Raw genomic sequence first — 23,101 nt, forward strand, 5'->3', positions numbered from 1 at the left:
CTCTTAGCAGAATTGTTCTGATCCTATTAAGTACAGTATCAAGAATATATTCTCAAACATGAGATGGTTCACAGAGAATGTCAATTGAAGGATTATTTAATATATTTTATCCATGAAATATAACTTGGAAGAAAATTCAGGTTTGACATAGAAAAATTATATTAGAAGAAGCAACAATTTTAGAAAAATTCAGTGACTTGATACTATAGATACTACAAAACCTGAGTTAAGGGGGTAATTATTCTGAATTTTTATGCCAGTCCTAGGACTCAAACTCAGGACCTGGGCATGAGCTTCTTTTGCTCAAGGATAGCACACTACCACTTGAGCCACAGCACCACTTCCAGCATTTTCTGTTTATGTGCTACTGAGGAACTGTACCCAGAACTTCATGCATACTAGGCAAACATTTACTTCTAAGCCATATTCTCAGCCCCTAATCTTAACTCTTTTCACCACAAGGAAGTCGGGTTTTTGTTTGTTTGTTTGCTTTGCTTTTTGTTTTTCTGGTCATGGGGCTTAAACTCTGGGCCTGGGTACTGTCCCTGAGCTCTTCAATTCAAGCCTACCACCCTACCCCTTGAGCCACAGCACCACTTCTGGTTTTCCAGTAGTTAATTGGAGATAAGAGTCTCATGTTCTTTAGTGCCTAGGCTGGCTTTGAACCTCAATCCTCAGATCTCAGTCTCCTGAGTAGCTAGGATTACAGTGAGCTACTGCACCTGGCAAAGAAGTTTTATAGGTTTACTTTGATACAGAAGTATGCTACTCAATTTTCAAGAAAAATATCAATGTTCATGTAAAACCATCAATGTAATGATAATGATGTACCCCTTAATACATTTTCAACAAACACATTTATTTGTAGGGTTTATTTTTATTCTCTTGAGACATAGCCCCATTGTGTGATTCAGGCTGGATTTGAACTCATCATCTTCCTTCCTTCACCTCTCAGGTACTGGGTGTGCCACTGCATCTGGCTTAGTATTTCCTTTCACTCTCAGAAGTAAATATCCTAGTTTGAAGAATAAAGTCTGGGGGCCAGGAGCACAGCCTACTGTTAGAGTGCTTACCTAGCGTGCACAAAACCCTGGGTTCAATTCCTCTGTACCACATGCCCAGAAAAATCTGGAAGTGATGATGTGTGGCTCAAGTGGTAGAGGACTAGCGTTGAGAAAGCCCAAGGGTAGTGCCCAGGCCTTGAGTTCAAGCACCAGGACTGGCAAAAAATTAAAAAAAGAAGAAAGTCTTTTGTCATCTAGGTATAGGGTCATCAGATGTCTCACATTCTAAAACAAAATGTTTTCTGGTTCACTTTTCTAGGATCTCAGAAGGATTTAAGACTTCCAGGGTGGGGGCCGGGAGTTTGGCCTAGTGGTAGAGTGCTTGCCTAGCATGCACGAAGACCTGGGTTCGATTCCTCGGTACCACATACATAGCAAAAAGCCAGAAGTGGTGCTGTGGCTCAAGTGGTAGAGCCCTAGCCTTGAGAAAATCCAGGGACAGTGCTCAGGCCCTGAGCCCAAGCCCAGGAGTGGCAAAAAAAAAAGACTTCCAGGGTGAAAAAATGTTCTCCAAGATGGGACATGAACTTCTCTAAAGTTTTCTAATACCTGGGTAAGTGAAAGTTTCTGTGGTAAACTAATATGATGTAAATTTCTGATCTGGATAATAAGATTTATAATATGAGTCCAGGTTGGGGCCCTAAAGTTTATGTATTTTTTTTTACCAAGTCTCCCTCTATCCCCAAGAGATGAGAAATGTACACAGTCAATCTCTAAATTTTTTTACATAGAATCTACACCTATAATATAGTGACTAGTACTTGTAGTTACAGTGTGGGGGGACAACAGTCCTTTTTACCATGATAGGCCTTCAAATAGAGGAGAAATTGGTTATCTATTTCAAGACTTTTCTCCAGTCCAACTACTTCTATTATTTCATTGCTTCTCCAGAACATAATACAATGCAAAATCATATACACAGACATGCACACTCATACAATACTAAGAAGTATTTCAACAAATAACGTTTAGAGTGCCATTTCTCACAAGCAATGTGTGTGGAAAAGGCCAAAGCATTGAGATGACAGTAAACCACATGAGTCAACAAGAAGAGTGGAAAGGAGGAGAAGGTAGAGAGAGGAAAAGAAAGGCAAAAAAAAAAAAGAGAAAAGTTCTGTATCAATTCTCTCATTGCCAAATCAATAGCATTCCTTTAATCAAATTCCTTTCCACTTTTAGAAATACTAGCTTCACCCCTCCCAACAAGCAATGGTTTTTCAAAGCCATTTCTCTTTCAAGATTTTAGCTCAAGCAGTAGTAACTCTTGAAATCTCTTGAAAGGATAAAGAAAGGCATTTGCCTCCTTCTCTTTAGATATCCACTGTCCATAAAAAAATTTACATCTCATTCCATGCAAATGACTTCCTTAACCTCTACTTCTAATACACTATGTAATAAATATACACTATGTATAAATATAGTTAGATAGGGGGGTCCATCTTCCTAATGATCATGAAAAGATTTTTTTTAAATGTATTTTACAGCTGGGTGCGGTGTCTCACACCTATAATCCTAGCTACTCAGGAGGCTGAGATCTGAGGGTTGCAGTTTAAAGCCAGCCCAGGCACTAAAGAATGTGAGACTCTTAATTCCAAGTAAATGTGAAGTGGTGCTGTGGCTCACGGGGTAAGGCAGTAGGCTTGACCTGAAGAGCTCAAGGACAATGCCCAGGCCCTGGAATAGGGTGATAACCTTGAGCTGAAGAGCTCTGAGACAGTGCTAAGGCCCAGATTCCAAGCCCTACCACTACCAACAAAAAATATATACATATACATATATATACATATTTTACTGTTACTATAGAGGTGCTGATATGGAAGGATTACAATGAGCACATTTCTTTGTGAACCATGTCTCCCCTTCCCTTGCTTTCTCCCATTTTTTTCTCTCCTATTCCCCACTGACAAGTTGCATAGTTCATTTTCCATACAGTGTCTAGTGAGGACCACTGCTGCATCTGTGCACCCTTTGTCCCACCTTTTCTGTGCTTCCCCTTTCCCTTCCAAAGACAAATAAACAAACAAAAGGAAAAGACGACAAAATCAGCAGCAACAACAAAACTCTCCTTTCCATTTCTTGGAGATAATTTCAATAAACCCCATTTTATATCATCATATGCACATCATTATTGAGCCTTTGTGATCCACTCCTATGAATATCCTTTGAGAAATCTGTATAATTTATCATGTCACTGCTTTTTTTAACCATACAGTTTGTTTACTTGTATATTTATAGGCACAGTCTAGTTACCACAAATGAGGAAACTATACAACCTAGGTTTTTAAATTTTTCCAAGTCTTTCCATTTCCTATGGATGTTACGATGCCCTCTTTCAAATGGCAGAGAATTCCATTGTGTATACATACAATTTTTTCTTGATCCATTCATCTTCTGATGGACATCTGGTTTGATTCCAGAGCTTGGCTACTGCAAACAGTGCTGCAATAAACATGGTTGTGCTGATAGCTTTAGTGTAATATTGTTTGTGTTCTATTGGATAAATGCTAAGAGTGGAGTTCTATGTTTAGTCTTGTGAGAAACTGCTATACTGTTTTCCAAAGTGATTTAACAAGTTTACATTCCCACCAGTAGTGTAGTAGAGTTAATGGTTTTATCCTTAGTACTTTGAAGAGTGCCTAGTGCAAACTAGGGACTCAAAGAATTTTAATTAGAAACAAAATCTCCCACCCAGAAATTCTTTACATAAAGAGACAGAAAACAATTTAAATGTTGAGTAGGCAAAAGTGGCATGAGGTGGGGCCAGGAGTTTGGCCCAGTGTTAGGGTGCTTGCTTAGCATGCATAAAGATCCAGTATTGATTCCTTGATACCACATGCATAGAAAAGCCAGAAGTGGTGCTGTGGCTCAAGTGGTAGAGCATTAGCCTTGAGAAAGCCCAAGGATAGCATCAGGCCCTGAGTTCAAGTCCCCAGAATTGACCAAAAAAATTAAAAAAGCATGATGTACATGAGAGAAAATCTGCCACATGATGCCAGCAGGTAGAAGGCAGAATGTTTCACTTGTGAGATAACCACTAGTCATATGGTGTGCCAGGAGTGAATGACAAAAGCTATGTGCCATGCTGGATGGAGGTTAGATATTGTTTCATGACTTTGCTCATGAAAGGCACCCTCCCCTGCAGGACCTCATGCCAGCAGGTGGCAGCTCCAAGATCACAGGAGTTCAAGGCTTTTTAAAAGGAAGAGGTGGACTAGGAATGTGGCCTAGTGGTAGAGTGCTTGCCTAGCATGCATGAAGCCCAGATTTCATTTCCTCAGCACCACATAAGGAGAAAAGGCCAGAAGTGAAGCTGTGGCACAAGTGATAGAGTGCTAACCTTGAGAAAAAGAAGCTCAGGGGCAGTGCCCAGGTCCTGAGTTCAAGCCTGAGGACTGGCAAAATAAACGAACTGAATCAAATAAAAAAGCAGGGGATGACTCTGATGAGGTTGATTATATCCATAAACAAACATGTTACAATGAAACACCATCATATAGCTAATTGATGCTAATTTTTTAAAAATTAAAGCAAAACAACAAATGGAAAGAAACGAAGAATATTTGCCGTGGAGCTCATAAAAATAAAGCAGGCTCATAGCTAAGTGAAGGGCGCATTGCATTGGTAGGTTTAGGGATTTGGACAGCCTGTCTTCCCTGGCAGTTCAAGAAAATATTCTTAGATGGTAAAAGGAAAATTTCTGATTGTGAGGCATACAAGGAGTTCAACCATGAAAAAGTCTTGTGTACATGAAAAATAACGATCAAGACGCATTGACTCATAAACTGACATCTTCAACTACAACTACTTAAAGGTAATAAAAATAATTGTAAAAGGCAAGAAGTGAGAAAAGAACAGAAAAACACATTCTGAAGGAGGAGATCGACTGATGGTCCTTGGGAGTGCACTACTCCCAGACCATAGCTTTTGCTTCTTCCAGACATCAGAGCTCTCCAGACTTGGGTGGTTAAACTCATGCAGCATTTTCCTTCGGAACCCTGCTCTGTAATTCATTCAGAGCCAGAACCTTGGGCTCATTTACAGCAGCTGCATGCTCGTGCGTAATCTCTTTACCCATCTTGGACTTCAATTTTCTTTTAATAATGTTCGTTCTATCCTGTTTGGTCCAAAGATCACTCTGACAGAGAAGACAGGAGCAGATGGTAGAAAAGGAGTTCTGCTTTTTTCCTGACATCCATCAACATCACATGGTTGGACTCAAGCAGCAGGCCTCTTTGTTCCAGCTCTAAACTTAGAAGTCCTCCATTACCCCCATGCATTTTCCTCATGCACCTCAGTTCACTGTCGCTGGTTCTCGTCTTCTACATCTTTAGTATCCTTGCTCGTCTTTTCAATTTTAGGCACACACCTTGAGACTCCTGGTGAGGGTGTGCAGCCACCCTTCTCTCACGTTCAGCATGAATAGCATCGGGGATGGTGAAGACAGATTCACCGTTTTGAAAACTTACCAATTCCCTTGAGTCTCCTTTTCGGAACAGTAGCGATCTTTCCTTGAACTCATTAGAATCCACTCCTCGAAGCAGGGATTGTAGCCTTCTCTTCTTGGCTGACACAGGTCCTGCAATGATGAGGATGAGATCACTTCCTCACTAGATCCCTGCTCCCCACTATCTCTTCTGTTATAATGTAGAAGTGAGAAGCAAGAGACAAGAGAGACAGCCATAGGGATGCTATGAAGCATGGCAGCACTCTATGTACCCCAAATTGGTACAAAGGGCAGTTGTGTCAGCAACTGCTCTTCACAGGGCCTAAGGTTAGTCATTACAGGACAGCCTGGTCTAAGCCTATTTCCAGAGATTCTTCATCCTTGACACTTGCTTCAGAACCTGATCTTCATCAGCCTGGCTTCCTGAGAGATTAACTGGAAAAAAAGCTCCAAATCTGCTTCAAGTACTGCATGAGCAAGAGACAAAGCATGAGGGCTCCATGGAGATGCAGGGAGAGTCTAATGTAGTCATGTATTAGTAGATTGTCCTGACTGCTGAAGTCCATAAGGACAGGGCCATACCCCTTACCATTGTGTCTGTCAAGAACCATTTTCATAACAGAATTCACGATGTACATCTTCACATATCCTTCTCCTGTTTCTGCTCATTCAGCAACAAACCATGATTTCTATTTTTGGCTCAAGGATCAGTTCAATGTATAAAAATGAAAACTTCTCACCAATTCAGGATGGAGTTCTGATCATTTGTATAACATTCTATAGAGAATGAAATGTCAGTTCCACCAGCTGATGGAACAATCGAGAGGAGAGAAAAGAGAGGAGAGAGGAGAGAGGTGAAAGAGAGAGAGAGAGAGAGGGAGGGAGGGAGGGAGGGAAGGAGAGAGAGAGAGAGAGAGAGAGAGAGAGAGAGAGAGAGAGAGAGAGAGAGAGAGAGAGAGAGAGAGAGAGAGAGAGGAGCAGCAGAGCCCCGGATAAGCCCTGTGGTAGAGCAGCAAAGCCAAGGGGAATGAAACACATTAGCTGACCAGCAGCTATGCACGCTGCAGCATGGGTCTTCCTGCATCTTCTACCCCAGTAGATGGCACAATAACATGACAATAAAAGTAATGAAAGTGTCTGTCCATTTGCCATTTGTATGTCCTAGAAAGAAAATCCTTCACCTTTGAACCTATCATGTGAGAGCAGAAAAAACAAATCCAAAGAAGATTCTCACCATCCTTTTCAAACTCCATTGTGAAACAATGCAGTACTTGTCAAAAGGAAAGAATCCTTTTTAAAGGAGCAGAACCTGCTCCTTGAAATCCTAACATGTTTATTCTCTGCAACTCTCTTGGTTACTTGAAGGGCATAGTTTTAAACTAGCGTAAATCTCTAGTACATCATGTCTGCGTTACTTTGTGCCCATCAGACCATAGCTAATTGCTATGGTGCCTTCATTCATGTTAAAAACAACCCACAACTTTATCTCTTTTTATCTTCCATTTGTGAACAGAAGATGATTCCTGTTTCTTCCTCTACCAGGAATACTTTCAAACATATCTTTTGCTAGGAATAAATAGGCCCAGCTGATCACCATCCATCAGCTTAATACTTTGACATTTAAATTCGGCATACAGGTACTATTTCTGTTGTCATAGGCTTTATAAACCAATTAGTCAATTTTTAGCATGCATTATTATAGAATTTTGAATTTTAACTTATACTTTTCATATCTATAAATGTCAAATGTTTTATGGGGAGGCAGTAGAAATATGTTAACAGTTATTATAGTTACAATATCATGTTCTGAAGATACTTTCTGAAAGAATCATATCTCAGGAGTTAAGTATGTTTTCTTCTTTAAAAAAAGATACCAAAAGTAACCCAAAGAAACAATCCAGTGCTTCTTTCAACTTGAACTGAGTATCTGGGGGTACAAAATAGGACTCTGGTCTAAACACACATCCAAAACCACCAAGGGCTGTGCATTACAGGATTGAGATCTTCTTGTCATCCCTATAATATGGTCCAGCAGGAGGGTGCTATCTTTTGTTGTTAGGAGAGCCACTAGGCAGGTTGTTGTTTTCCACATTTAAGAATCTATCAACCTGATGCCAAGAAAAGACCACAGGAAAAATATAAAATAACATATTTAGATTTTCAATACGAAATTGAGTGCTAAAATATACACAAAAATTAGAAAAATATTGGCAACAGTGTACCATGACAAAGAGAGATCTTTTAAACACATACACGCATACCCCATTTAGGCACAAAAGAAAAAGAAATGACCAGCAAACATATGGAAACAAAGAAGGTTATTGAACATTTTTTGCTGGTAATGGGGCTTGAACTCAGGGCTTGGGCACTGTCCTATAGCTGTTCTACCACTCTGAGCTACAGCTTCACATGTAGCTTTCTGGCGGCTTTGAACTGTGATACTCAGATCTCAGCCTCCTGAGAGGATTACAGGCGTAAGACACCAGTCCCTAGTTTTCCAAAACATTTTTAGCTCAACCTTCAGGCAAGGGTTTTTAAATCATTAATAGAACTGGAGAATAGGAACAAAGACACTATTGTATGTTTCTGATGATATTTAGTATTTTGCTGTCTTGACTACCTACGAATGTGGTCTAAATGTTTGTGTTCTCCCAATTACATACCCAAATCCTATGTTGAAATTACATCCTATAAGGTGATGTCATTAGAAAACAGAAGTTTTAGAAGGTGATAAGGTCCCTGGGGGTAGGGAAGAGCCCTCAGGAACTGGAACAGTGTCTTCATAAATGAGGCTGAGACAGTCTTTCCATCATTTAAGAGCACAGCAAGAAAGCGGACCCTCCAGGTAGTGAATTCGCAAGCTCCTGATTTCTGGTTTCACAAATATGGGAAATAAATTTGTTTACAAACTACCCAGCCAAGAAATTTTATTATAGAATCCTGAATAGACAGATAAAGACAATTTATACCCCTTTTAATCAACTCTAAGTGATTGTTCTCATCTAATTATCAGATAAGTAATAGCAAAGATTTTGATATTCATGCAGATAGAAAAGGATCTGGGAAGTTGCACACCAAACTAATAACTATGATTACCTATGAGTAAAACCTGAAAAAGTACCTCTTCAATTACTCTTTATCATCTAATGTTGCTAAAATGCACATGTTGCTTTTTATGACAGTTTGTTTCTTATTTTCATTTTCTTTTCCAGAAAAATGAGATCACTCTAAGAGCACAGAATTGGTAACTGGAACTTTGGGCTATTCAATGCAGAGTTACCTATATGTCAAAGTTTATTCCCATTGATTTTGAAGAGCAGATTACATGTGAAAATCAAAGTTGCAAGTTATTGTAGGCAGCCAGTCTCATCTCTTTCCTGATTCCTTCTGCTTACATAGAAATTATTCAAGACAGATGTTTATCACCCCTATGTGACTTTGAGAATTTCAGTCACAAGGTCACACTCTTTTTAAAGCTGAATAATATATTTTTTGGAAGTACAGACTACTCTACACAGTGGAAGCTATATTGGCACCAACTTCCCCAAGAGTCCTAAAAAAAAATCATCCTTTTCCAAAACTTACTGCTGGTTACACACTGGAAAACCACAGTAAGTTAAAAATTAAATAAATGCCAAGACAAGACACGAAAAGCACAAAACAACTGTAAAATAGCCAAACTATCAAGTGTGGGGCTGGAATGGCCGCTTCCATGACAGCCAAATGCCTACTACAGCCAAACATTGACAAAAGTTTGGTGATATGTCTAAGACTGGCTGTGGCATTTATTTTCCCCATGTAAAGCAACAACAAAGATTTCAAAAGGACCATGCATTTTATATTAGTGTCAACAGCACTAATGCAGTGTCAGCTGGCAGAGGACAGGGGATGCAGAACATCTGCATTTTTTATTCTAGAGAAACAGCCTGAACATCATCTGCTCTCAGTCACCTTTATCCTACTCAGCCTGGCACTTTCTGTAGGAAAATTGTGCCCCTGGTGTCTTGGCCCAAGAACTTCAAATCCTAATGTTTCCAAAACATAGAGATTGGAAAGTTAATTTCAACAGGGTAATTGGCAACACAGAAGATTTCTTAAGGATGCACACACACACACACACACACACACACACACACACCCACACACCACACACACACACACACACACACACACACACACACACTTTATTCTAAGATTAAATGAGTGTTTTCCCTGTGTCACATGAGGGATGGAAGAAGAAGTGAGAAACCAGATTACATACCATGGGAAATCAATACTTTTGTACTCTGGGATTTATGAACTGGGTCAAGGTCACAAAAATTGCAAAGGAAAGTCTATTGAATTAGCAGGCAAACTAAGCAGCATAGAACAAAGAAGGTACATTTTCAATATAATTTACAAAAAAATATAAAGTCTCTACATTTCTGTGCAGTTGATTTGTACAGAAATAAATATAAGCCTTTCAGCAAATATAGTGTCCATTCTAAAAATGAAGGTCACTATTAGTTATATTAGAGAGACAGAAAAGTAAGATCTAATAGTGCTTACATAACTACATTGGGTCTACATGGAGTGTTATAAAGAATATTTAAGTAAGATTTCTTGAAAACCCAAGTGCTTTTCAATAACAATAGAAATGACCCATTAATGTCAAAGCAATTCAAACTTTATTTATTTGTTTATAAGAAAAAGGAGAAGTTTATTGTTTTGATCACATTTGTTTCCTAGATTAAGAGAATAGAGATTAAAATATTAAAAAAAAACTCAAAAGCTTCCCCAAACTTGATCTGAGAATTAACAAGAATTACTTAGTGAGACATGAGACTTATAGCACCCACATCTCTAACCTAAAAGTACCGAGTGATTTTTCTCTTTTTCTGTCATCCTAACATTGTTGTAACTATTCTCCTCATCAGAGGTCAAACCAATTAGAAAAGCAATGTGCGCTTTTTGGTAGCAGATTAAATGTGAGTTCGGCAAACTGCTCTTGTAGACATGCATATGTAATGGCAGGGAAAGTTGGTCATTTCTAACTATGCAGGTAAGAGGGTGCGCAGTCGATGTGAAAGCAAAAGTTGTGAAGTTGAACAAAATCAGAGTAAGGGAAAATATTTCATGAGGTTTGTAAAGGTCAGGGTCCACTGCTAGATGCACGTAAATCTCATATATCCTAGAAGTAAAAGGAAACATTAATTACCATAAGAAACAAAACAAAATGCAGTGCCTCTGCACTCGAAAAAAAAAAGTTCCTTCAAATAATACATAGCAGGCTAACCTGGCTATTTTTTAATGATTTTAAAATACAAGTGGCATACTACATTTGATTCACAATAGCCTCTCTGAACAATGGAAGAGCTTGACCAATACATCTTATTGGGTGTGCTCTTACAGATAGGCTAATATAGGTCACAAATAATAGAATTTATGAATGTGTCACCCAACCCCCACAAGGACAGCCAGAACACAAGGTGGAGCCAAGTAATCTAAATGGAAATATATCCTATACAGTTGTACTGCATTATGTAGAAGGAAGGTGGCTTCGTAGGGCCCCTTGAGAAAGGAGACAGATTGAGTCTTGACAAGGTCAAAATATCTCCTGGAGTCTTCCACAAGATAGGGTCAAGCTATGTGTGGAATAGAGACAATTGTTATATTTTCTAACATTCTGAGAACCTAAGCTCAGCTTGCATCACCAGGAAAGGTAAATGCTTAACTGCCCCTGAAGACAGAGGATTTAGTTTCCAAAGTATCCTATAAGGTCCCTACTGTTGCCAAATCACCATTGTTTTTTTGCCCTATCATGGTATGTATACATGCTCCCATTATCATCCCTTTAACACCAGCTATTTTTCTAAGGTGCTTTCTAAATTTGAGCAATTGTTCAAGTTGGGAGAAAAGCTCAATCAACAATGAGTTTCCTAGTCCTGACTCACACCTGTATTCCAATCATGTTTCACAGCTAATGAACTTAGATGGTGTCTTCAACTCATAACGCCCCATTTTCCACAAGACTCCTGCTTGCGTATTATTATGAATAAGTCAGTGCTGTGTATAGTGTTTCATATAACACAGAGATAGTGTGTTTTGATTATTCTTTCTTTTCCATGTCACCCCTATTCTAAATGCCATAGTAAAGCAAATAAAATTACATTATAGAAAAAACAGAAATGCACAATATGCATTCTCCACAAATTTGCCTTCATTCAATTATCTTAAATATGTATGCTTCTATAAAATCTATCTGTTTTAGTTACTAGATCTATTACCAGGAAGCATGCATATCAGATTTTTAACAAATAGAATTCTTAAAAAAAACTATCTTTTGCGGGGGGTGGGAGTGTAGCCTAGTACTCGCCTAGCAGGCATGAAGATCTGGGTTCGATTCCTCAGTACCACATATACAGAAAAAGCTGGAAATAGCGCTATGGCTCAAGTGGCAGAGCACAAGACTTGAGTAAAATATGTCCAAGGACAGTGCCCAGGCCCTGAGTTCAAGCCCCAGGTCTGTCAAGAAAAAAAAAAAACGGAATGCTAGGATTAAAGTCATCACATTAAAACAAACAAAGAAACAACAACAAAAAAAACTATCCTTTGCCCATTAGTTATTTATCATAGGGTGATCCTTTTCAGTTTACAACTAGCAAACACCGGGCTATTCGTTGGACTTGCTAATTTAAAGATTGCTTTCTGATTTTTGTAACATATATATGCATATGTGAATGTGTAGAAGTACATATAGAATATAAATATGCGTGTAAATATGCATATTCACTCAGGCTTCAACTAAACTAAAAATTTCATAATTGGTTTTGGCTTTATACACATTGTGATCTTCATAATCATTTAATCACGTTTTCTGAAGCTTTGGTTCTAGTTTAACGGTAAATGTACACAAAATATATTAAGTGCATATTACAATATATTTTCAGGGTTTTCTTCAGAGGAATAAGTAAGGGCATTTCATTTTCAAAAAGTGCTTTTGGCTGCAACTTTTTTAATGTTTTGTAGTGACAAATTAAATATTAGTTTCTTTGATGTGCTAGTTTCACTGAAATGAACATATTACTAGAGAAAAAATGTTTACTATTTTTATAACCTTATTTTGCCTTTTAAATTCTTGGGAAAATGTTCATTTATTTTTGTTGTAGGTCTGGACAAGGAGTGATAAAAGACCCTCAAGTCTAGGCAACCATGCTGAGAACAAAGAGCTGGTGTCATTCATATATATATATATACATATATATATATATATCTCAATTAGCCAAAGCTAAAATCAAGACTCTCAGAGGTGGTGAGGGTTTTGAAGAAACCCTCATTGTTTTTATTTTTCAACTTGGGAAGATGGTATTATTTTTTTTAAGAGAAAAGAAAAAACTCACCCAACTGTTAGCACTGTTCATATTGCAATAGCCTCCAGACTGCCCATGGCCACCTGGTTGACTTGAGCCTTGGAGTCGGTCCAGAAAAGCATTATTTACTCTTTAAAACAATGAAAAATATGTGTGAGTGGAAAGCCTGCTGGAGGGCTAACAGATTTTTGAGACCCTAATGCACGGTGTGAACTGGCGGTGGGGATTGCTTCCTCCCTTTCTACTTAGACGAGATCTCTCTTTGCATTCACCATCCTTTGTGGGGGCTAGTGCCAGTCATGGGCATAATTCGAAGCAGGCAGAATTCTGAACTCTACGCTTTCAATTGTCCATCGTCTACCAGTTCAGCAAGAGTCTCAGTCACCCCTTGGGGTCAGGAAACTCTGAGGCTGAGCATGAGGCTTCAGCAGAAGCCAAAACAGAAAAAAAATAAAAGCCGAACCAGTTCAATGGTTACTGTTTAAGACAGACATTATCCCCATGTACGCTGTGTAGTTTACTGCCAGTCTTGCTAAAATAAAACCCGGGAATAGAAAATAGAAGGAAAATTGGAAGAAAAATGTGGGAAAAGCTAATATCAGAAAAGAAAGAAGCTCAAGCTTTAAAAAAAAAAGAATATCTTATCCCAGAGGTCTGTCATTTTTTGTAGCAATTTCAGAAGTTCTGACTTTATACAAAAGTTACTATCTCAAAGGTTAGTATAAATGCTACCACTATAATTATTGTCGTGCAGCAGCTCCTCAGTATCCATGACAAATTGGTTCCAGGATCCACAGTGAATACCAAAAATCCATATGTTAAATTCTTGATATAACTGCTATTATATTTGCATACATCCTACATCTATCCTCCAATATAAAACCATCTTTGAAATCATCTGTAGGTTACTTGTAATAACACAGTAGAAGTGATATGGAGAGGGTTATTACACAGCATTTTTTAGGGGGAAAAAAAAGGTCTAGGCACATCAAGTACAGGTGCAATACTTTTTTCCCAAATATTTTCAATTCGCAATTGGTTGCATCCATGAGTGCAGACTCACAGATATAGAGAACTGACTGTATTCTATTTGTTGAGCTGGCTACCTGAAGGTTCACCTTCTACTTAATCATTATTCTCAATATTCCTTGTATGGGCCTTGTGGCCTCATCATCTGTGTAGAGTTATACACTTGTACTTGGAAGCTAGAGATGCATCCGTGGATTCCTTAGGAGCTTTGCAAATGAGGCTGTGAGATTTTTGGAGGTAGAAAAAGTTCCTAACACAGATCAGCCACTGGATGCACACATATGGGAAGAAGCACAAAGAACCCCCAGTCACATTATCCTTTCTTTTAGTCAGGAAGATTTAGCAGAATATGGTCATGGTAGGTGCTGATAGTTATGGACTCAGAGATATAAGAACTTGGAAGACATAATGGCTAGATGACACAATCAAAGGCTGGACTCAGGGCTAGCCAAGATGTCCACTGTGTTTTGACTCATCTTGTACTCTGGGTCAATTTGCTATTTCTCTATCATCTTCTTATATTCTGTCAAACAGTGGTTCTATGTCAGTTTTCATAAGGGCTTTTTCCTCTCTCACCAGGTATTTACTAGTCTTATTGCAGGACTCCATGTTTAAGTTGCCTTTTCTGGATCACCCAGAAAATATTACAGAAGCTTATAGAGCTGTAGTGTGAAAGGGGAAGCTGCTCCTAACTCCCTCTTCTACCAGCAACACACCAACAGTGTTTCTGCAGCTGCCTATTTGCTTGCAGCTATGCTTACATAATCTTTTTGTCAGTATCAAAGAGGGGTAGTCCCTCAGTATCTTTACCCTTATCCTATACTCTCAGCCACTCGAGGTGTTTTCTCCTTTACCTACTCAATACACCCTGACTTCACCTACTTCTGTCCAAGGAACACCATTTGAGTTCTAATCACAGTCACTTCTCCTGTCTACTGCCTCCTCCCACACTCTGCAACTCCTTCTCTACACAACAACCCACCAAGGTTTTAAAAGAGATCCTCCCTTGATTTCACTAATCTCTTCATTCTCATACCACGTCCCCTCCAGACTACTTTCCAGACCTCATCCACCACAGCCCAGTCATTTTGGACTCGAAGTCCAGCCACTTTGCTATGTAGAGCCCTTGCATTTGTCCTCCTGATTCCACGGGATTACATGTCTCTGCCCTCAATCTGGCCGGCTCTTCCTTGTCCTTCAAGTGGTCTCCAGTCACTAACCACTCCTATAGCTCTCTGAGCGCTCCCTGGGATATATTTCTCAGGATATTTCGCACCATCTGAAAAAAAAATACTTTGCTGCTTTGAGGTTGACTTGTTCCTTTCTCCCAGATTGCAATTTCTATGTAGCCAGGGACCTTTTCATCCTCTGAATCACATTCTTGGTATCTAGTACTTATACTTACCGACAGAACCTGTCATCTAGGCGAATGACCTAACCTTACCCACTGCTATGATGGCAGCTGCATTGTTAACACACACACACACACACATACACACACAACCCATTGGTGGTGAATGTAAAATATGCTGCTCAATGCCAAGTGCTTTTGTGGCTTCTTTTGAAGCAAGGTGATGTGATTCACAACTATCAGCTACCAAGAGAGGCAAGAGTGGTTGAGCTTTGATGCTTTAGGAATGTACTCAGCTAGCCTGCCATCCATGGTATGATCAACCAGAGATGATCATGAAAAAGATGTTTTCTCTCAATTTCTATCCAATAGAATATTGGATAGAATAGTGAATATTGATCCAATATCTACCCAACTAGGCATGAAAAGTTCCTGTTTATAGTTTGCTTGCTAGTTTAAGACAGGACATACATTTTCTTGCTGTCAAACTTGTGCTTCTGGGTTTACCTCTGAGTAATAATGCAGAACAAAAAGTATCATTCAGAAATGGTTCAAGTTTCAATCAATCATTTTGGTTCTTTCTGTTGTTCACCTCCTGACCCACGTCCTTTCAAATCCATGACCCCATGATCTGCCTGTTCTCTCTGGAGTCTCTACTTGTCTTCTTTTGCTCATAGAGTTACACTAGGTCAGGCTCAGGAGCAGAGTCAGACTCAAGCTCATTTCAGGACTCATTGAAAGCCTATGATGACTCCCCCAAGCTTTCCTTTATGAGTTCAAGGTTCAGTGTTCTGCTAGTAAACTTCTAGACAGGAGAGGACATTTTGCTTTTCTCAACTATAATGAATTTATGCCCCTGGAGAATACCTAGCTTATATTCCCCATGCACATAATATACAGCTTGTGTTTTTACTCTAGTAATAGACACCAGTACTTTGTTCATTAACAGCTGATTGAAAGAGTATCTATAAGAAAATTGGAAAGAAAATTCTATATAAACTTTGAGGAAAACACAAACATAAAATTCTCTAAAACTGAAGAACATAAATGGGTATTTCTAAGTCTTGATCAATGATTTTAAAACCAATTACTGAGTTTATTATTTAGAAAAACCTCCTCATGGATTAAATTTGGATCTTTCTTTAACCCAAATCAACAAAATAGAAAATAAGGGATAGAAAATAAACAACCTTACCAATATTTATTCAGCAGTATGAATAAAGAGAAAAATCAAGGGTCAAGATTCTTATAATAAGAAAGATACCCTTTCCATGTCTGATCAAATAATACTAACACATATTTTTCTGGGTTACCATCAAAGGTGAACATATTAACAACAGGACCTATTAATATGGTATATCTGTATATAGTTAAGATGTTTAAAGCTTCCCAATCTAATTAATCTGCAGAAATGCAGAGAAATAATTGGCAACTTACAGCAACAAATGTTATATGAATACAAAATGAATATATAAGGATAAAAATAAGCAAGGATAGTAAACAGAGATAAATAACTATGGGTACTTTATCATAAATATGTAGCAATAAGTGTTCCTAAACAAGGTTACCCAACAAAATGGGATAGACAATATCTCAGACTCTTAACCTTTCCATAAAACTACATTCGACACTTAAAAACTATTTTTGGTTGTTACTTGTCCAACAGTCTTGCTCTGTGACTCACAATATCCTGAAAGTAGGTTCCTCCTTGCCACAGGCTCCTTTGTGCTTAGATAAGCACAAAAATGTCCATCTGAACACCCACCCATAGATAGTGGCCCCTTTGAAACTGGGAACTTCTATTGACAGGTTTTAGTCTCTTTTACCAAATGAAACAACTCAAAAACATGCAACGGAGGAAAGTCAGATACAGAAGAGAAGCTACTCACTTTCAAAGAAGAATCTGCTTCATTAAATAATGAAGGCCCTTACATTAAATTCTTCTCCTAAGCCACTCAAGCATACCTTTAATGAACTTACTCTAAGTATCTCCCAGGAAAACCCCAGTAAAATAATGACTGAAGATATGGTGGTTATTAGTATTCTTCTAAAGTTAACATAGTATTTACTGGTTCCTCTCAAGTAATTACATCTGACAATATTAAGAAAACAGGATATTTTTTTGCCAGTCCTGGGCTTGAACTCAGGGCCTGAGCACTGTCCTTGGACTTTCTCAAGGCTAGAGCTCTACCACTTGAGCTTTAGCACCACTTCCGGCTTTTTTCTATGTATATGGTACCGAGGAATCGAACCCGAGCCTCCGTGCATGCTAGGCAAGCACTCTGGCCAAACTCCTGGCCAAACAGGATGTATTTATACTATTAAAATCACTTCCTGATTTTAGATAATGTATTGATATATTAGTCAATATAAACTAACATTAGTAAGTTTTTCTCTGAACTTTTAGACCCAAATTTGGTATCTGAACAACTAAGCAAATCCAATTATTCTACAAACAGTAGAATACTATCTGATGGTACTCTGAGAACAGAGGTCTTAGACAGAGCATATCCATGATGTTTCATTCCAGAGAAGTTAAATCAAATGTAACTAAATACCCATGTAAACTCATTTATATTATCTTATAATACCATCTGCTCATGAAAACAGGATATATATATATACGTATATGTATTGGGGTACATAAACACAGTATGTATACCTCATATATACACCATAACCCAACAACAAAGATTTAAAGAGGATATAGATTCCAATATCTTTTTTAACACTATTGTTGTAGTGTTTCTCTAAAACACCACAAAACTTTATAAGTAATTGATTTTACCAAGGATGCTTATTTTATTAGCCAGTTATACCTCCTGTGCTCAGTTTGATGGATTTTGGCTCTTTCTTCCTCTTGCTGCTGTCGTTTAGGTTCCAGTAATTTATTCTAGGAACAATAAAAGTTTTAAAATATGGTTTTCAATTAACACGGTTGTACAGAAGACACCCAAATCAATTACACATTTAACCTTAGCTGGTGCAATATTTCACTTTTGAAGTTTTTACTTAAGTACTATTTGGATGTGAAATTATTTTCCTATATAAGTAAGTAGCAAAAATAATTGCAGCTTAGTCAAACAGAATAGCTCCATGAGTGTAAAATTGCCAGATTCAAAAGCCAATGTGCATGACCAAGAAGTCAGACCAAGAAATAAAAGACACACAGAAAAATACAATATAAATCAAACTCATCAATGTCCTACAAAGAAAAGCAAATCAAATTAGTTCTTTCAAGAGGATCAGTGTCACACAAGACTATTTATTGGTACTTCTTTAAAGTACTTCATGCCTGTGCTGGTCCTGGGGCTTGAACTCAGAGCCTCAGCTTCTTTTTGTTCAAGGCTAGCTCTCTACCACTTGACCCATAGTGTCACTTTCAGCCTTTTCTGAGTAATTTATTACAGATGAGAGTCTCATAGATATTCTTGCCAGCTCTCGCTGTCTTCGAACTGAGAGCCTCAGATCTCAACCTCCTGAGTAACTAGAATAATAGGCATAGGCCTCTACTGGCCAGCTTAAAATAATTTGCAATGTAATGTTTCAAAACTTTATAAAAATGATTGGCAGGGGAAAATACCAAATATGTAATCATAGCCATGGGGAAAAAGTATGAAAAAGAAAGAAGTTATGAATAATCAGATCTTAAACATGAACATGTATCACGAAATGTATCATTACAACAATTTGAATCTAGGAAGGACCCTGATGCACATGGAAATGTGGCTTATCATGAAGCTGTTGTGTTAGAGCCAATATGGAAGAAACCATTTGGTGAGTGATAATGGTGGACTAAGATTTGAACTTAAAAGGTTGCTATTCAAAGGAAACAGAGGTAAATTTATAACTTGTAGTAGGGAAGATCCAGAATCTGTAAAAGGAAAAAAAATGAACTTGGATGAGAAACTGAGAAAGGAAAACATGCTTTATATGTTTATTCATATATAAAACCTAAACCTAATAATAATAGGAGGAGGAAGAGGAAAAAGAAGAGGAAGAGTGGTGGGAGAAAAGAAGAAAGAGATAGTCATAAGAAGAGGATTTCTACTATTTTCCATAGCAAAAATATGGAACCAACCCAGATGTCTCTCAGTTGATGAATGGATCAACAAGACGTGGTATTTATACACAATGGAATTCTATGCTGCTGTCAGAAAGAATGACATCACCCCATTTGCTAGAAAATGGAAAGACTTAGAAAAAATCATATAAAGTGAAGTAAGCCAGACTCAAAGGAACATAGGCTCAATGGTTTCCCTCATTCGTCATAATCAGTAGAAACCTTGGGCTCTCCAACAGAGATTTGCAATAGAGCAAAACCTAGATACATAAGGCCATACAGTATGACGCTAAATGAAAGGACCTCCAGGATATAGAAACAAAAGCCATATAATGAGTGATTGTTGTCCTTAATGTACTATGTTACCTTTCATCTCTTTTGCTGTCCCTTGGTTATCTCATATTGTTACAGTATCTCACTTTGTTATCTGATATATTGGATATATTTGTATTTGGTTATTTGAAACTGGATAGGGAAGGGGGAAACAAGATGAGGGGTGGGGTGGGGGGAGGGAAATGGGGACCAAGACATGAGAAAGGGTATCAATGTATGTCAAGTAATGCACCTTCTATCTGGTGAATATAATGTAACCCTTCTCTTAATTACAATAAAATATATGAAAAAAAAGAGGATTGCTGAGCTGGAAACCAGATGTCGGGGGAAAGAAAAGGGTACTGTGAGGGCCAGGAGCATGGCCTAATGGTAGAGTGCTTGTGTAGAATGCATAAAGCCCTGGGTTGGATTCCTTGGTACCACAAACACAGAAAAGGCAGGAAAAGGTGCTGTGGCTCAAGTGGTAGAGCACTACCCTTGAGAAAGCTCAAGGACAGTGCCCAGGCTTTGAGTTCAAGACCCAGGACTAGCAAAAAAAAAATTGTGGTGGAGGTGACCAAAAGTGAAATACTACACACACACACACACACACACACACACACACACACACACACACACACACACATATATATGAAAGCAGCATAACAAAATCCACTATTGCTTTAACAGAAAGGGCTATTAGGGAAATAGCAACAGATAAATTTGGCCAAAGTATACAGTGTACATGGATATAAGCATATCTGGCAGAATTCCTCAAAGGTACATGGATATTAATATTTGCATTACTAATTGTAAGGAACAATGTCTGCTGCTAAGGAACAGATTATTATGAAACAGTTAAAAAATAAGGCAACTTCTTGGTACAACTACAGAAAAATAATTTTAAAAATACACAAAATAAAATTAATAATAATAAACACAGGCTAAAAAGAGAATGTTATATTTTTCTGGGAGAGGGTAGGCCTACAGAGAGATTGTTAAAATATGATAAATGATCAATCCATAGCAGTCTTACTGGGACCCTTCCATATAAATAAAAAATATATTCATATATCTATTTCAACTTTTATTTTCTAGTACATATCAGATATAAAATGGTTTATTGAAAAATACATGGTAAAGCCAGGTTCTGAGTGACTCGTGCTTCTTTCCTGGACTCACATAAGGCTGCAATCTGAGGATCAAGCTCTAGCCCATGCAGGAAAATTCCTGAGGAGCTTAGTTGTCGTTAACCAGCAAAATCCAGCAGTTAGAGGTATGGCTCAGGTGGTAAAGCACCAAATTTGAGCACAAAAAAAAAGGTAGGGGACAGTGCTCAGGCCTTGAGTTCAAGTCCTAATACCATCCCTAAACAAACAAATAAATAAATAATAACACAATAACTATAATTACTGCTGGGTAGATAATCTTGGAGGATGTACTGACAGGAAAGACAGCTTTAATGTTATAGTTTTTATTTTTCAGTCATAGAACAAGTGTATGTATTACTTTCTCATACCATTAGCAAGGATCGGGTAGCCAAGTGGATGGTCATTTCTGTTTCATTCCATTTTTCCTTTACTTCCCAGGAAGTTGGGTGTGGTGACATACATATATCATCCCAGTTGGCCCAGGAAGTCTAAAACAGACCCACTGTGGTCCAGATGCATGCCTGGGCAGGACAGTTAGATTTTACCTCAAATCTAACCAGTATGAAAAAAGACTTGGAAGTCTGGTTTAGCATAGAGGCCCGGCCTCACAAGTGGGAGACCATGGGTTCAAACCTTAGAATTGAAGGGAAAAAAATCCAATAAGTATATACTTTTAAGCATTTTGAAATATGAAAAAGAGGAAGGCACTATTCATGAAACTAAGAACTTCTAAGAGGAAGAAAAGAGGAAGGGAAGAAGGACAATGTACAATCTCCTATTCCAGAAGCTCCTGTGGGAAAAGGAGATGAAGACCTGGCAGGAAATGGGGTCAGGGTTGATATAGCCTCATCATGCAAGAACATTGTTCCAGATGATAGAAGAGAGATGCTGCCATTACTGTACCTAGGGTCAAGTTGTCCTGTAGCTAGCAAAGGGCACTTCCTAGGGAGAGGATTATTTTTCATTGGTACCCAAAAGGTTAATTCCAATGAATTGATTTGATCTGTTGAGCTGACAGCCACTGAGAATGCCATATAAGAATATAAGACATGAATTCATTCCCTAGGTTTATACGAGGAATTGCAATCTCTAGTTGACAAATACCAAGTAAACGTCTCTGGTGCTAAGGACTGAGCTTGGGACATTAAGAGAATTAAAATGCCACACGGAGGAGTCCTGTCTAGCCCAGTTGGACTCAACACCTATTTGTTAAAGCAACCAGTTTTCAGACAGCTGGATTCATGCAGAAGGTAGAGATACAGGTCAGCTGAGCTCTTCCCTGAAAGCAATTATACAATACACAGGAAGACAAGAAGACACAGAAACAACCATGCTGTATCTACAAGTGATAATCTACAAGTCATTTACATCTACAAAGGAAGAGAGAGACGCACACAATTGGATGCTCCTTAAGTTCATCCACAAAAGTCCTCCAAGGAGACAGAAGTGGAGTGGAGGCAGGGGTGGGGGGGCGGTTCTTCTCATTGTGCTACACAACTCCCTGCACTCAGCGTGAGCACAAACAATGGAGATGCCAAGTGGTCTATGGTAAATGAGGCAAGAAGTAAATGTCAGATTCCACAGCAAGGCTTCAGTGCAGTAACTGTAGATAAAGATAGGGCTACTTTCAAACCATGTCTGAATCCCACTGGGATGTGTGCGACATGACTCAGCCTGACTGCTGCATGTAAACATTAAAGGGCCATCGCCTGGCAGCACAGACATCTCTCAGGAGAGGATGTCTTCTCAACTTAAGAGGAACAGGACAGGGGGAGCAAGAGAGGACTCCTTGGCTTTGAGTGTAGACTACAGAAGATCATGTAGGGAGAAGGACCATTTAAAGCAGTGCTTGATCTGAGGCTCCTCACTGTGATTTCTTTGCCTGGGAGGACACAGAGGTAAAAAGAACCTTGGAAAATTAAGAGAAGACCGAGCAACTCAAAAGAAATAAATACACATGAGAAGAGAAATGGCACTCCAAAATGTAACACTTTTTTACTAGCTATCATTAACTCCAACCTTTTAATATGACCATAAATAAATGAACTCCAGCTACAAAAAAATCATCGAATTTTACAGAGTTGTATTTTTACACCTAGGACAGATACTATCAACATTATAGTTTTTATTGTAAACTCTATTGCAAAAATAACTTAGGAACATCTTGCTATCTATAGTAAATCAGTGGACTGTCTTTCTTCAGTCCAAGACAGCAATAAGCTAAAACGATATATGTTTTCTGCTTTCTTCCTTCCTTTTTAGCTGAGGATGGAACTTAATTATCATTAATCCAGAGTGTGTACCAGAGATACCATTTTCTAGCCTTGTCATTTTCAGG

General features: G+C 38.4%; 1 protein-coding gene across 2 annotated transcripts in view; it reads right to left on the reverse strand.

Annotated features, from left to right (window-relative positions):
* Window positions 1-10,350: 10,350 nt before the first annotated feature.
* Epsti1 (epithelial stromal interaction 1) overlaps window positions 10,351-23,101 on the reverse strand; it is an 81,628-nt gene continuing 68,877 nt past the window's right edge. For both annotated transcript variants that reach the window (XM_090341723.1, XM_090341722.1), the window contains 3 exons: window positions 18,057-18,130; window positions 12,888-12,987; window positions 10,351-10,678 (listed from right to left, as the gene is read on the reverse strand). In XM_090341723.1, the coding sequence (XP_090197849.1) occupies window positions 10,670-10,678; window positions 12,888-12,987; window positions 18,057-18,130 (183 nt within the window). In that variant the 3' untranslated portion in view covers window positions 10,351-10,669. The remainder of the gene's footprint in view (window positions 10,679-12,887; window positions 12,988-18,056; window positions 18,131-23,101) is intronic.

This window comes from Megascapheus bottae, chromosome 11 (assembly GCF_031878675.1).
Source record: "Megascapheus bottae isolate mThoBot1 chromosome 11, mThoBot2.hap1, whole genome shotgun sequence".
NCBI classification, from domain to species: Eukaryota; Metazoa; Chordata; class Mammalia; order Rodentia; family Geomyidae; genus Megascapheus; species Megascapheus bottae.